At 42.3% G+C, this 15,114-nt stretch overlaps 1 protein-coding gene across 1 annotated transcript in view; it reads left to right on the forward strand.

Annotated features, from left to right (window-relative positions):
• The window catches only part of SDHB (succinate dehydrogenase complex iron sulfur subunit B), a 95,086-nt gene that overhangs the window by 49,585 nt on the left and 30,387 nt on the right, over positions 1 to 15,114 (forward strand). The window contains exon 6 of the mRNA XM_069240689.1: positions 909 to 1,025. Coding sequence (XP_069096790.1) covers positions 909 to 1,025 — 117 coding nt within the window. The remainder of the gene's footprint in view (positions 1 to 908; positions 1,026 to 15,114) is intronic.

The raw sequence follows: 15,114 nt of genomic DNA on the forward strand, positions 1-15,114 counted from the left end.
TGGATACTGTTGTATACCCTAACTGATAAAACACTAACATCACTTTCCCTTTGTTAATTGCTTAGCTCATCCCCTGCTTACACCTACAGCATCAATAAAGCAGGCCCTTAATTCTGCAGTTAACTGACCCATTGGAATTACGAGTTCTGGGGGACCACACAGGATCTCGTAACTTAACACCCAGATTTTGGTTGCCGAAAAAGCTGGCATATTTCCTGGGCCACTCGTAATGAGGGTCTGGGGGCAAACAGTTAAATATTTCAGTCTCTCCGTAGGTTGGTGAGGGGACAACAGCCACCCTCCTATTTTTTTTTTTATATATATATATTTTTTTTATTATGCCATTACATCCAGTACAGAAAGCATCCCATTCACAACCTCTGCCACCCTCCGGTTCCCTCCAATAGTACAATATTTCCCTAGTTACATGCACGTGGTCAGTTCCATGAATCCACACTCCCCCCTATATCGATGGGGGTGCACTTTGGGTGACAGACTGTGGAAGAGCACTGCTTGTATTCTGCTGGAGTAGCAACAAAAAAAAAAGTAATAATAACTTTTATTGGATCCACAATTGTCATATACAGTGAAGATGATGTGTGAAAAGCAGAAATGGCCAGGTAAGCAGTATTTTCCTACCGGTTCAAGAAAATGTATCCTAACTGCATCCCAATCCATACAACCACGGGGGAATACCTGGTCTTTGCAATTAAAACCCAGATGATAACATCTCGTGGAGAAAAATATGAGGCTGTAGAGGCACGAACCCACCACTGCAGGAGAATTGGAGGCAGTTTGTGAATTATTATAGAGGTAGGGTAGATGATAAAGCCACAGCAATAACCATCATAAGTGTATAATGTGAAACCGCACTTGTTCAGCAGACTGCTTTTTCTGCTTTCTCTTAGGATTTGAGTAATTTCTATGCCCAGTACAAGTCAATCGAGCCTTACCTGAAGAAGAAGGATGAGTCCAAACAAGGCAAGGAGCAGTATCTACAGTCCATTGAAGATCGGGACAAGCTGGTAAGTCTGGGAGCTTTAAGAATTGAATTTTGTTAGCTATGATGCTGTTCTGTAAAAGCGTTCTTCTTGCTCTTTAACAGTCGGATCTCTGCATGAGAAGCTCTAAACAGACTGGATATGCCTGCTCGAACCCACCAGAACATGGGGTGCTCTGGCAGCATATTCTAGTGGTTCAGTGTCTGCAAGGGAGGTATGTGCAGCGCTTAAACCTTTTGCGAAGGCTAGCACATCATTTTAGCATAAGAGACTCAAATACCGAATACTGATGAAAGCTGTGAGTTGGCTGCACAGTGCATGCAGTTTATCGTCCCACAGAAAACCCTTCATAGGTGATAATTGATTTCTTTTTTTTAGGTACGGATCGAAAACACTCAGAATTTAATAATACTGTTGGACAGCCCAGAAAAGAATGTCTCGCCTCCTGTATTCAATCTGTGTGGTCTGTTTACGTGACCTACCCTCTTGGTGTGAAAGGGAGCCAGACATAAGTTATTAAAGGAAAGATTGAAATAGGATAGGAAAGATGTCATCTTATTCAAGCCCAAAACGAAGCTAGCAACAATTTAAACAATAGGGTTAAATATGAGAAAATATATAATCTGGAATGCTAACGTGTTTGCCTATCTTCTGACAAACTACTACAAGTGCTTTTTTGTCAGAAAAGCCAGTGTGTTGACCGTGGCTTCTAAAGAAATCCTCCAGTTCATTGCAGACAGCTGTGATTATTCGGTTGACGAATTTACAATAACCTATCATTCAAAACAACTATAAGGGCCTGAAGCTTGTACTGATGGTCTCCCAGAACTTCCCAAAGCTGGGCGTGCATCCAACCAAGATCACGGATGTGTGCCAAGTGGCCATAATTGTAATCTCTTGGCGCCAACAGTATACCTGTCTGACCTTACACACTGCATGGCAGGTCCAACTCTGGGAAATCAACAAAAGGAGAAAGTGTCAAATGACTCGGTTGGTATAGAATACTGATGGGAATCTGAAGCAGCTTCACTACTTTCAGCATGCTGAAGCTAATGTTTGTTGAAATGTGCCGGCCTAAAATTGTGGTTAAGATTCTTTGACCGCTTGACAACGCTATACCCTGTGCAAGATTATATTTTTGCGATTTGTAGTTCTAAGCTGCCACTACGTTTTCAATACATAACCATCTTCAGCAGCAGAGATAGATTCTACCAAAGTTTGGAAATTCGGTATTACTCAAGAATGACCTTTCACGTTGTACTGCCACTATTTCTGTGACCTTTCTGTACTCTTGGCACTATGTTTTTGTGACCGACCTGTCACTCATGACTGTTTCCATATCATGCACCTAGGCCATTTTCAGATCCGTGATTTTGCATTTTAATGTTCAAAATATGAAGAGATTGACTTTAAATTGTGAAAACCTTTAATACTGACTAGCTTGGTGTAAATGCACATGTTGCTTAATGGTTCCATGTTAAAAAATCATCCGCCAAACTTTCAAAAGCATTTTGGTAGGAAACATTAAAGTTCCTAGATTAAACAACATTTAATTTAAATATTTGTCTAGAAGGAGCTATCCCTTGTATGTGTCTCGTCTATCTCTATTCAATAGTTTCCCCTTCTCTATTCAATTGTTTCCCCTTCTCTGTGGAATTGCTTTACGACTCCATCTATACTTTAGCTATGTGGTGTTTTGGGTCAGCAGTGTGAACCCATTGTCTCTTGTAACAGCACCCACATTACACCTGTGTGGCTCATCTTCACGTCTGGTGTCATTCTTGATTCCCCACCCAGACCAGGAGCACTGCTGCATTTGCACCATCCTGCTTCTGACATCTTGAAATGAATGGAAACAAATTCTGGTAATTTATTTTTGCACTATCTTCGTTCTTTTTTAGATCAGAGTTTTGATCATATAGCCGGTAGCCGATTATAATTATTTGAACATTAAGGATGTGCCTGGTAGAGATAGTTCTTGATGTTTTTCAATTCCGTTTTGTTAAAGAACTCGATTACAGCCTACTCCACCTAGCAGTTGTGCCTTTTGACATTTTTGATCATGTGGGTTTTTTTGTGGGGTTTTTTTTTGTTTGGGGGGGGGGGGGGGGTTTAACAAGCTGTTCACAGATGGAATTGGTGATATATTATAATTCTAGTCAGATGGAGCCTGTAAATATTTTACTCAGTTGCTCACATCTTCATATATTTAGTAGTGTGGATTCCCAAAGTATGCTTATCCATGAGGTATCAAGCTCTAGAATTAGTGCTTAGGGTAAGCATCTCCATAAGTCACATGCTTTAAACATACCTGAACAACTCTCATTAAATGAATGTGTACAAATATGGGCCATCGTAGTGTGCAGGTGTTTGCACACGCCTCTTGTCTTTTATTGTCAATTTAAATATCTTTTAAGCTGAACCAAAATGTTGAAGGCTGCACTGCCTTCAACAAGGTTATGCCAATTTAGTTGTGAGCAGGACCTGTATGCCAGTTGCCACATAATTTAATTGGGCATCACAACCAGTATGCTAGCCTCAAGTCCTCTTTTTTTTTTTTTTTTTTTTTTTAATCCTTTCTTGTTACAGAAAGAGGCCTGGCACCGTTTGGAAGGCCTGGGTAATATGTTTTTGAAGCATTCTACATCGGTTTCACTTTGTGACTGCTTTTCTCATGGAAGACAGATATTAAATCAAATTCTATGTGTATTGATTTTAAAGTAGGCAGCAAAGCCTTCCACCTGGAAGCAGGATTTCTCACTGGAGGTTTTTCTTATAACCCTAGAGAATGCCATGAATAATAGGAAATTCGAAGGAACTGCACCTGTGCAATCATCCCATAAATCTTAATCCGATAGAGGAGCAAGGAAGCCTGGCTTGTCAAGATAAAGAGGAGAGTGAGTTTTGTTCAGTGTCACAACCGATGAATTCACCAGCTACTAATTCTCTTCTCGTTAAGGAATAACTTTATCATTGATAGTCATCTACATTTTTTGAGAAGCTGGATATTCACTACCTCTAACCCTGGCTCCCGTTCATGTAATAGGTATGGATGTTTTGAGGTTATGCCCTATCATTTCTTTCTCATAGCAGATGGTCTACCACCAAACGGATCTTTATGCAAAATTGCCCAGTATGGCTGAAGTGGGTCTCATTGGAAAGATCTTGGCTTCCCATCTCATCCTGTTGTGCTATTGTTCATTTGTTTGGCAGTAGCTGTCTGAATGAGCTCTCAGTTCCCTTGCATCACAGGTAGACGTTCAAGACAATTCCATCTGCTTGATGTGCGACTTTCTCTCCTTGTGGGTTCTGTATTCCTTTACTCTGAAGTGGAATTCTACCCTCAGGATGTACCTTTGACTACTCAAGATACTTCTTGGCATCCATCTTTGTAGTGAAGTCAAGCATATGCATAATTATGTCCACTGGCCGTCATCGAAACAAACGCATTTTTGCTGAGCAATCTGGCACCAGAAAAGTGTATGCTCGAACTAGAAAAACGTAACCTTTATGAGAAGATCTTTAAAACCACAATTCAGCAGCTGCTTTCAGAGGCTCTGTTGGAGAAAAGTTGGATATAGCAGGTGGGTGCACTCTAGAAGCTCAAAAACACAACGGAAATACGAATTAACTAAAAGAAAGTCTCCAAATTGGAACTTTAGTAGCGTGTGTGCTTGCGAAAAATTCTTCTGTCTGGAAATCTGTTCCACATTAATGCAGCTATATCTAAACTCATTTACTTCAATAGCTGATTCACTTAACGTTGGCCAGTTTACTTTTGCTATTGGGTAAATGGTAAAAAGCTTGTAATCTCTTCACAACATTTTAAGTGGGGGAGTCTTCAATGTACGGCTCTTTCTCTTGATTTAAAGATTTATTCAGGATTGTTGCACGATGAATCTGTGGCCCACTAAGCTTTCCCACTTAGAATGGCTATTATTTGTTACTTTTGGTCATCTGCTCCTAAGAGACCCACTCTGGGTTTCATGGCAGTTTCAGCCCTGGACCAAGAAACGCAGTGCTAGAAGATTGTTAAATTTCTAGTGAATGGGAGAACATTATGTGTTCTCTGAAGACAAAGCCTAATGTAAATCCTCGTCCTCTAGTTTGCCCTTCTCCAAACCTATTCAGTTGCTTAAAAGGGGAGGCTCCTTTCTAATGGGGATTAAGTCGTCCAACAGATGAAACCTAATTGAAGTGATGCTGCTGACTTTGCCTTCGTTGTGAAAAATGACCCACAGTAAGTGTGGGAGTATCCTGCATGTACACCCGATCAAAAGGTAGGTGCAATTGTCCTGTTTTAGGAGCTGGATTTCTCAGACACCGTTCACGAAAATAACCCTCAGAGAGGAGATGGGGAAGACCTCCAAGACGAATTGGGTACTACAGCACCAATATGGTTAAAGGAGTGTTTAATTCTCTTAGGACCTTCCTAGTTACACGGCAAGAGTTCTCTTCCAGATCTCCATGAGACATGCACATAATGACTTGCATCCCCACACCTGTTGTTAGTGCCCCTTCTCCACCCATCCCCTACACACCCGCCACCCAACCTCCTGCATGAAGGTGACACTTATGGTTACTTAACTATTCCTGACCCTGCCCTCCCTAGGCAGTCCACTGAAAAGCTAAGATTTTTTTCCTCCTCTCTTCCCCTTCACTCCTCTTCGACATAAGTGAGGAATGGCAGCAAAATCCGGTCAGCAAGATCTAGGATAAGACCTTTGGAACCAGGGATCCTGTTCTAATTATATTCTTCTGAAGAGGAAGGGGTGTAGATACTGGGGTAGAGGGAGTTAAGGAAGCAGGGTGTGGGAGGGGGGCGGGGATGAAGGAAGACAAAATAAATATTGAGTTCACTTTCCTCCAGTGAGAACTTGGAGTCGTCCTCACCCTGCCCACTTCCTCCATTTTCATTCACGAATGATTTCTTAAATTTCAGTCACCTATGAAAAGTGGTTGAGGTTTTTTTTATACACCTTTTGAAAACAACTGAAACTTGCTTTCTAATTGACCTCCTTGAGAAGCCAGAGAACAATTCAGAAAGAGTAATGAGACTCGATAAAAAGCAAGGGTTGCAGCGACCTTCTGCAGTCTGGACTTTTTCCATGCTGAGATGCCAGTGGTTCTCCAGTGTTCGGTGTGTGAGACTCCAACGCATATCTTTCTTCAAGTTGCCTAAGATAACTGTTGTGGCATTTTTTGGATTATGCAAAATGTGTAAATATCATGTGGATTTGTTTTTAAATATTTTTTTAATGAGGCATAGAGTCGTAAGCGATGTGCTAATGATGTAGCACCTGAATGAGTTACCTAGGTCATTTGGAAGTGTAAATAATACTATGAATAGTTATGCCACTTGTTCGTGTAAAATGCCAAAATTGTTTTTTTAGTGGTTGCAGTTTTTAATGTTGTCTACAACTTGCTCGTGCTCTTAGCTTCTCCCAATCAGTGCGCATCTGCAAAGCCATTGCTCCTATGTTTCTGTGGAGCATCAAAGCATTGATCTAAATGTATTAGCTAAATATAACATTATCAGAAAACTTGTTTTGTGTACGAAGCTTCCATCTTGTACCCAATGTATTATTTCTAGGGACTTCGCTGAGAGTTGCTGAAGATTTGGTGCTAATTCTATGGCCCATTGTTTAAGAAGTGTTTAATTTGTGTTGTACATCTCTGCGGGCAGTTGATGATGAAGTTGAATTTCCATAAACAAGTCTAGGATAAATTAGCTGCCTGGATTTTCAAATATAATTGTGCGTCTATTTGAGTGCCTGAATGTTGGACTCAAATAGCCGGGACCCATTACAGAGTGCCACTAATGCAAGTCTAATACAGATCTACCGGTTGAAGTCTGATGAAGTTCCGTTTTGGACGGATTCAATTTCAGAACTGTATTGGCCTCCCACCACGAGGGACTAATGAACAGAACTGTATAGAGATCTTGGTAGGCCGGGACTGTTTGCCCGAACTGGCAAGGCCACATTTAAATGGCGTATCGTCTCCATATATTATTTACCATCTTCCCTATGGCCTTTCCACGCCTGCTTATCACCTTTTTATCTGATCTTTAACTCGGCTCATTGCCTTCTTCATCTCCCAGAAACTGCCCATATTTCTTATTCCCCTCTTACTGTTGCCTTCCATTGCATGTCCAGCATCGGTTTCGTTTCCCCTTTAATTATACAGTTTCTTGAGCCTCATATCTTTCACTTCCTATTTCTCTTTATGTTCCCTCTCGCAGCCTTTCCCTCTGATATAGGACAGCCTATTTTCACCCCTTTCTGTCTCCATTAACCTTTCGCTGTTTTTGCTGCTAGCTTGCTGTCCCACCACCTTTAAACTCTCGCCTTAACCAGGTCCTTCTGTCAGAGGAGTTCTCATTCCCACGTTTTGTTGGAATATGGATTTGCTGATTTTATAATTTATTTTTACCAATCCACACCTCCAGAAATGCTACAAATAGCTGAGAATCAGGAGGAGGCATCTGTGTGGCATTAATAACGAACAATGTGCATCCTGGGAGATGTAGTCTACAATAAGATTCCATTCGTTGGTCGCATGCCTAGGAAATACAGGCATTAAATGTATAGCGTTCACTGAAACAACAGGCAATATGTTGTCAGTTCTCACCAGAACGAGTTCCTTGTTCTCTTTTAAGACCATGTCTATTATGCCGATTGAAAAAAGTATTAATATTATCTGCTAAACTCTAGAATGTCCCGCTTCTGCATGCTCTCCCACCACCCCTACACTATCCCCTTAATTGGAATCTTGGGATCTCCCTGTTGAAGATAATTCCTAGCTCAAGGCGAGCAGTGTGTGGCATGGGCCTTCCGATCCACCATTCCAGTAGGTCTTTCTGTTTCTCCATTGTTAGTTTCGCACATTTCACCTTCAGTGGGTGGCATGTTCGAACAGCCTTATAGCCTTTTTGCATCTGGCTATACAGGTTGCTAAATGCCTTCTCCCTCGTTATTGGCCCTCACCTGCAGCTCGGTCCTATATTTCGATGTCAGGGCGTGTAGCAAACGGTATAGCTCCTGACACGAACCTATTAGGATCTACTATTTTCTTTTGTCAAAGGATTGCTCATTCTTACTGGTTGTTGCAAAAATTGATGTCTTGATTTTGTTCCATTTACTGTTTTTTTTTTTTTTTTTTTTTTTTTTTTTTTTTTTTTTTTTTTCTGAATCCTATTTTGTGTGCTTTTAGGCGCTTTGAAAGAGCTATATCCATTCTGTGAAAAGGACATCTCACTGGATGCTTGTTTGAGACATCAATATTTAATGGCCATTTTTTATTTATATTTATCGGATATTATAAGATCATCCTATGATTAAAGACGTGCCGCCATTATCTTGCAATTAAGTTTAAAACATTGATTGAATCATATTGTCAGATTTCGAATATCTTATTATTGCGAAGCGTTCACAACGAACGGCTAAGACAAAAGCCAGGGTATGTTTTGAGTTTTATTAAAACCAAGGTCACAACACCGTGTCAAGCAATAGCCTGTCTCCCATCTACTGACTGTGTCGGAGAACTCAGAAACCCCATAGACATTCTGAAGGGGAATGAAGGAAGGAATGAATGAATGAATGAATGAATGGAGGAGTAGACTGGATTGACCCATTAGGGGAGGCTTACAACAATTAAGTTAATAGTATTTTAGTACATAGCAATTGATGTGAAAGTCGTGAAGTTGCGTATCAGCGCATAAATGACACTTTGTCTTGTTTGTTAAGGCGTCCGAAAAAGAATATGCGTCTGTGTTTAACACAACGTACTCGCTGCTTTTAACATTTGAAATATATACTTTTAAAAAATATATACTCTACTCATTCACACTTGACTATCCTCTTATTAATGGCTTCCGTTTTCTGTATTTGCATTTGACTGTTTTTGTTTTTTCAGAAGTTGCATTTTTTGTAAATCACAAATCCTTTTGGTACTTTGCGTTTCCCAAAACCAATAGGTGGCGCCATGGCACTCTAAATACATTCTGTCTGTCTTTGTGTTGGGAACGGCATTCTACTCGAGACCATCTTTCTTTTACTTAGTGCAGAGTTTTTGGTTCTCGGGAATCAGTCGTATAGAATACATAATTCTTCATAAGGTTTCACTTCTTGTGCGCGTTTGTGTTTTACGGATCTGCTACTCCGTGAATGGAGGACAAGGGCTTAACAGTTTCCCAGTAATGGAAAACTAATTACAGTGTTCTTATGCATGTGCTATTTATCAGTTGTCAGTATAGTGTCATATATTGGCTTCATTTGTATTATGTCATTGCATGTTTGCGCTATGTGGTATTAGTGTTACTGTTGTACACCCCCCCCCCCCCCCCCCCCCACCACACACACACATTCCTCACTCATTACAACAAACACGACGAAACGTGATTGAGCAGTGAGGCAGAGAGGCAGGCACTTACGCCAGTGGGATGATCTATTACTAGTATTTTGCAAATACCTGTAGAAGCATTCACAATCCCTATGACGTACCAACGAGTAGCAGGATATTCCTGCACACTTGTTGAATGTAATACTGAATGTTAAAGAGTGGACATGGGCCAGGACAAGGGACATTGTAGCTGCATAGTTTAGATGATTTATACTCTCGTGATATGGCGGTCCCTATAGCTGTACTGATAACAATGTACACTTTTCGGCTGCGTAGGTGAGGCACGGTGGGGTGACAACACCCGTTAGTGAGGCTGAGCGGAGGCAAGATGGCGAACGAGTAATGCTGCAGCGGACTGGCTCTCCCCCGACGAGCTCCGTACTCTTCGCGCTGTGAGGATAGCGGTTGGAGGAGGGGGAGGAGTGGAAAGGCAGGCTGATGCCTAAGGTGACCAACTGGCAAGAAAGCAAATTCTGGACCGTGACACAAAAAATTCAGGAGAAAGGGTCAAAATTTAGGACAAAGGTCTATTTTACGGACACATCTGTGGATGCTGTGCGATTATTAAATAGGCAGCTGACAAACGTAGAGGCCAAAATAGGGTTATGTTGTTTAGTTTAAATTACACATTTGAGTATTAAGGGAACATTCACAGATAGCTGGACACATTTCATGAGGAAAAAACTAGCAAACCTACGCACTCCATGCAGAATTTGACAGCCGACATAAGGGGAAGTTTTCACAATTCTACCCCGTACCATGAATGACCGTGCCAGAAACAGCACAGTGCTCCTGAGCGTAGACTTAGAGTTCACAGACAGTAGAAATACAACAGTGTGAAAAAGGGGGAGAGCGTAATATATACAGAGATGAAGAGACAGAAAATTGGTCACCCTATACCCCGTAGTTGAGGTCGATGAAGAGAGCCTGGGTGTAACTTTCAGCAGCAGGACAAAACACCGTTAACAGCTGGGGGATGAGACCCGGATGGTGTGCCTAGCCGATGACGTAATTTTCTGATATTCCTCGAGGCTCGCCCTCCGAAGGCTTGCGGTGCTGGGTGTTTGAAAACTGGCTTTTGTAGGACTCTGTGCAACCAATGAAAATATGGCGCCGAAGAACGCCAGAGCAGCCCGTGACAGGACTGAGATTACAGCACTCTGATCACGCACAGCATCAGGAACTGGGCAGCCAAAGCATGAATGAGTCCATGGGGCCCAGGCAGGCAGCCAGCCAGGAAAGCTAGTGCTAGCGAGCCTGGTCCTTTAGTAAGTAAACTTACAAGGGGACGCGTATAGGCTGATGAACCTTTTGGATCACATGGTGTATCCTAGCCATGTAGTGACCAATGTTATCAATATACCCAATCAATAACCACGAAGATAATTATTAACCATTAATCAATTATATCAGCATTGCAAGGATAACCACAACTCAATACACGTTTTAGAAGTTTTATTTCCCCATTAGTTACAATTCTAATCCATATGGTTAATTCAAACTTTATTCAATCAGATCAGAATTAGTACATTAATGACCACCAATAACATAGTCTAATCAGAACTTGAGAAAACATATGCGCGAATGCTTCAGCATAGGCCAACAAAGATAAATATAACAACATTAATAGCAGAGTTCAGCAATCAGTTCGTCAGTCATTTGTCACTGTCAGCGTCACCCAAAGGAACCTTACCTAACCCAGATTAGCATTTGCATGTGGGACTTTGTGCGAAAACAATTTAGAACACAAATTTAGAAAACATCTAGCTAAAAGAAAAACTATTTAAACTGCGCAGTTGGTACCTAGAAAGAAAGGCATAAAGTTAACAGTTGCATTGTCATAGCTACCTATCCACAGAATGGATCAGCAACAAAGTCAGTCTTCGTCTTCAGGTCATCAATTGATCAGCAATGCATCAAGCTTTCAAGAACATGAACCCAGTGACAGAATCTTGCATCAATTTTGGCAAGGTCTCCCCCGGTCATCTGCCTCTAACATCTCCCCAACAGTTCTGAAGTTTTTGCCCTTTGTCATGACATTTTATTAAGTTTACCCAGTCCATCCCCCCCTAATTCCTAATTGGCCAGTCAATCACCAGTTATTACCCTAACCAATAATGCTTATTTTATGAATCTATAAATTCTAAGATTACGCCGTTCCCAATGTTTTGATTGGTCCACTGTACGATGTCCTAATCATCCGGCTCTTCAGGTATCAAAATGTTGCATCTTCTTCAGTCATTGTCTCTTTTGTTCGAGTCCTGGGAAAGTACATCTTGTCTGCTCTAGACAAACATATATTGCGATTTGATTCACTCATCTCCTGTCCGTCGGTACATTGCAAAAAATTCTAGCTAAGCAGACTCTAACAGCGAATGGATCATGGTCAGTTCGTCACGTTGGCTTCTCTACATTGCACTAATAATTAGGCTTCTGCATGAGGCCTGGCAAAACTAGGCCACAACTTTGTTTAGTTAGCGCTACAATATAATGCAAAGCATAAGTTATAAATCTTAATATGACATACTACATTATTATTGCACATTATCAATATTTTATGCATTTTTAGTCATTTTAGTACAACTTCGTATAAGCTGGTAGCCCCTCTTCGTTGGCACATTTTCAAACGTGCACAATAATTCTTCTACGTTATTTTTCTAACATTTTCTTGTTATTCAAAATGCATAAACATTCATTAATAATCTCTAACATATATGCTTCAAAACTAGCTAGCTAATAGATTCATGCACTGTAATGTAATAGTTCCCACCGAAGCAACGGATATGAATTCTGTTATCCATGATTCTGCTTTGCCGCCACAATGTGAGGGCCGTCAACCAGTTATTACAGATTTCTTTTGCATTGGTACCCAACTTGCCATGCCCAATGTACCAGGCCCTCTCTTATCTGCAGAGCAAGTTGGAACAGTATCCCAGATGAAGAAGGGGAGGGGGTAGGGGCTGTGCTCCTCTCCTTAAAAACTGTAATCGAGCTCTGGAAAGTGGAATGGTGTCAGGGGGAGGGCTTGCTAATACAGGCTATAAATCTACCCAGTCCGTAACGCAGGGCGCTGCAGATATCGCAGTTGCGATAGGTCCCAATCCACATGGGTCGGGCACGGATGAGACTTTCGTATGGAGCCTGAAACGGGGCTATCTGGGGGCAGTAGTCCGTGAAGACCTGAACTGTCACTTGGTACGACCGGCTCGGATAGCCTTCAAAGTGAAGTAGATATTATAAGGGCCAGAGTAATCCAGTTGCTGGAAGCATGGCTTTAACTTCGGAGAGCTGAGCAAATCTGTCTGATGACTGGTGCGGAGGGACTAAGGGAGAATGTTCTCAAAAATGATAATGCTATGAATGGTAAAAGCTCAGACCTTTCTCAGAAGGAGGAGACTAGTTCTACTCCATTTCTGTAGATTGGAATCCACCAGGCTTAGCCCCAGCAAGCTAGTGCCTGCCTGTCTGTGGTTAAAGTAGCCTTAACACTGCGCCGGGGGCCACAGTAAAACGACGGAAACATCGTAAGAGGTTGAAAGCAAGATTAGCACCTGCTTCAATGAGAGAGAAAGTATCCCAGGTGGCATCAGCTTTGTAACTGGACTGTTCAGCTACAAGATTACTGTATCAAGAGGGCGGGACCAAGAGCTCATTTCTGTTAAGGATGGCTAGCCATACTGATCTCACTGCTGAAACGTGACTTCATGCCTCAACTCATTTATGGTACAATTAGAGAAGTACAGACAGAAACCAGGACCGAGAGTCAGAGGACTAAGCTAGCTACTAAACATTTGCAAGGTTCATTAAAGAAAGTATCAAAAACGTTCAGAGGTCGGGGAGAAACTCAGTACTGTTGAAGAAAGAACATTGCGAGTAGAAGATGACGTGGGGCCCTCAGATCAGGTTGAATCTCAGGGTTGGGGGGTGCAACTCTCTGATATGTGGAAGATTGCTGATTTTAAAAACTGCAAAAGGCGGGACAATGTACGCTTCCTTGGGATAAAGGAGGGGGCTGAAAGCACCAATATTAGAGCATTTATGATGGATCTTTTCAAAAGTGTCTTCCCTGAGCTTGCATCCTGGGACTGGGCGTCTGAGATGCAGAGAGTACACAGATTTCCACCCATGCGTAAAAAGTAGGGGCTAGGTATGTGATTGTATAAGCTGTCCTGCAGACAAATTTGGGAGATGGGCTACAATGGAATGTAGGTACAAGACACAGGGTCTTTCACCTTGCGCTCACTGTATGGTTCAGCATTATTTGAACTGTATCTCTAGGATTTTTTTATCGGTAGAACGTGCCCTATATAGTGTGTTGTGATGTTAATTTTAATGGATCCTGGGCTACTTCTATGGCTGTAACTGGCTTGTCTGGCCCCTATTAATGTCGTAAACCAGGAGTGTATAGAGCTCTTTGTAGTAAATGAGGAAGCGATTGGTCTGGTGGATGCTTGGCCCAAGCTAAAATCGCCAGATCCTGGTTTTACACATTATTCAGCCCCTCATTGGTCTTTAGCTTGTTTGGATTATTTCTTTTTGACACCAGATTTATTGAAGGGGACTCGAATAGAGCTATTGCCACAACTTATGTTTGATTATAACCCTTTGGTGATTGAACTCCTCTTGGAACGGCTCACAAGGAATGGTCGGAGCTGGTCCTTCGAGAGAGGTCTTCTGTTTGATCCAGCTTATACTCAACACATGAATGTGTGGATTCCCGAGTTTCTGAAACTAAATATAGGCAGCGCCCCACCTGGAGTACTTTGGATGCCTTTAACCGGTTCTGTGCCTTGGACGAGATGATCTCGTCCAAGGCTACAGTTCCCCTGTGCCTTGGACGAGATCATCTCGTCCATGGCACAGGGGAACTTGGGGGCGCGCTAGCGCGCCCCCCGTGCACCCCCTTCCCCCCCCCCCAAGTCGGGATGGAAGGGGAAGACCTTCCCCTTCCACCCCAGACCCCCCCATCACCCCCTGTGACGTCAGCGCGCGCGCTGAGCTCTGCTTCCAGCGCGATTGAAAAAGAAATGCAAAAGCATTTCTTTTTCAATCACTTGGGAGGCCCGGAGGGGCTTCAAAGGGAAGGAAAAGTATTTCTTTCCCTTTAAAGTCCCTCCGAGGGTTTCAAAAGCCGGATTGCTTGCAATCCGGCTTTTGAAACCCCACTAGACACCAGGGATTTTTTTTTTTTTTATTGAAACTGACAAAAGGGAGCGACCCCTTGGGCAAGGGTCGCTCCCAGGGGGGGCATTTTTTTGAGAAGGCCTTTTCTGCCCCCCCTGGGGGCAGAAACCTCTAGGCACCAGGGACCATTTTTATTTATTTTTTAATGTTTCATTTCTTTTTTTTTTTGGTGGGGAGCGACCCCTTAGGCAAGGGTCGCTCCCCTTGTCTGCCCCCAAGGGGGGTAGAAACCACTAGACACCAGGGATTTTTTTTTTATTTTTTATTGTTATTGACAAAAGGGAGCGACCCCTTGGGCAAGGGTCGCTCCCAGGGGGGGCATATTTTCGGGAAGGCCTTTTCTGCCCCCCCTGGGGGCAGATCGGCCTACTATTAGGCCGATCTGCCCCCAGGGGGGGCAGAAACCTCTAGGCACCAGGGAGTTTTTTCTTTGCGTGAATTTGACGCAAAGGGAGTGACCCCTAGGCGCCAGGGCAAATTTTTTTTTTTTTTTTTTTTTTTGTTTGTTTTTTTTTTTGTTTTTTTT

The sequence above is a fragment of the Pleurodeles waltl genome, chromosome 6, assembly GCF_031143425.1.
Source record: "Pleurodeles waltl isolate 20211129_DDA chromosome 6, aPleWal1.hap1.20221129, whole genome shotgun sequence".
In the NCBI taxonomy this organism is placed as follows: domain Eukaryota; kingdom Metazoa; phylum Chordata; class Amphibia; order Caudata; family Salamandridae; genus Pleurodeles; species Pleurodeles waltl.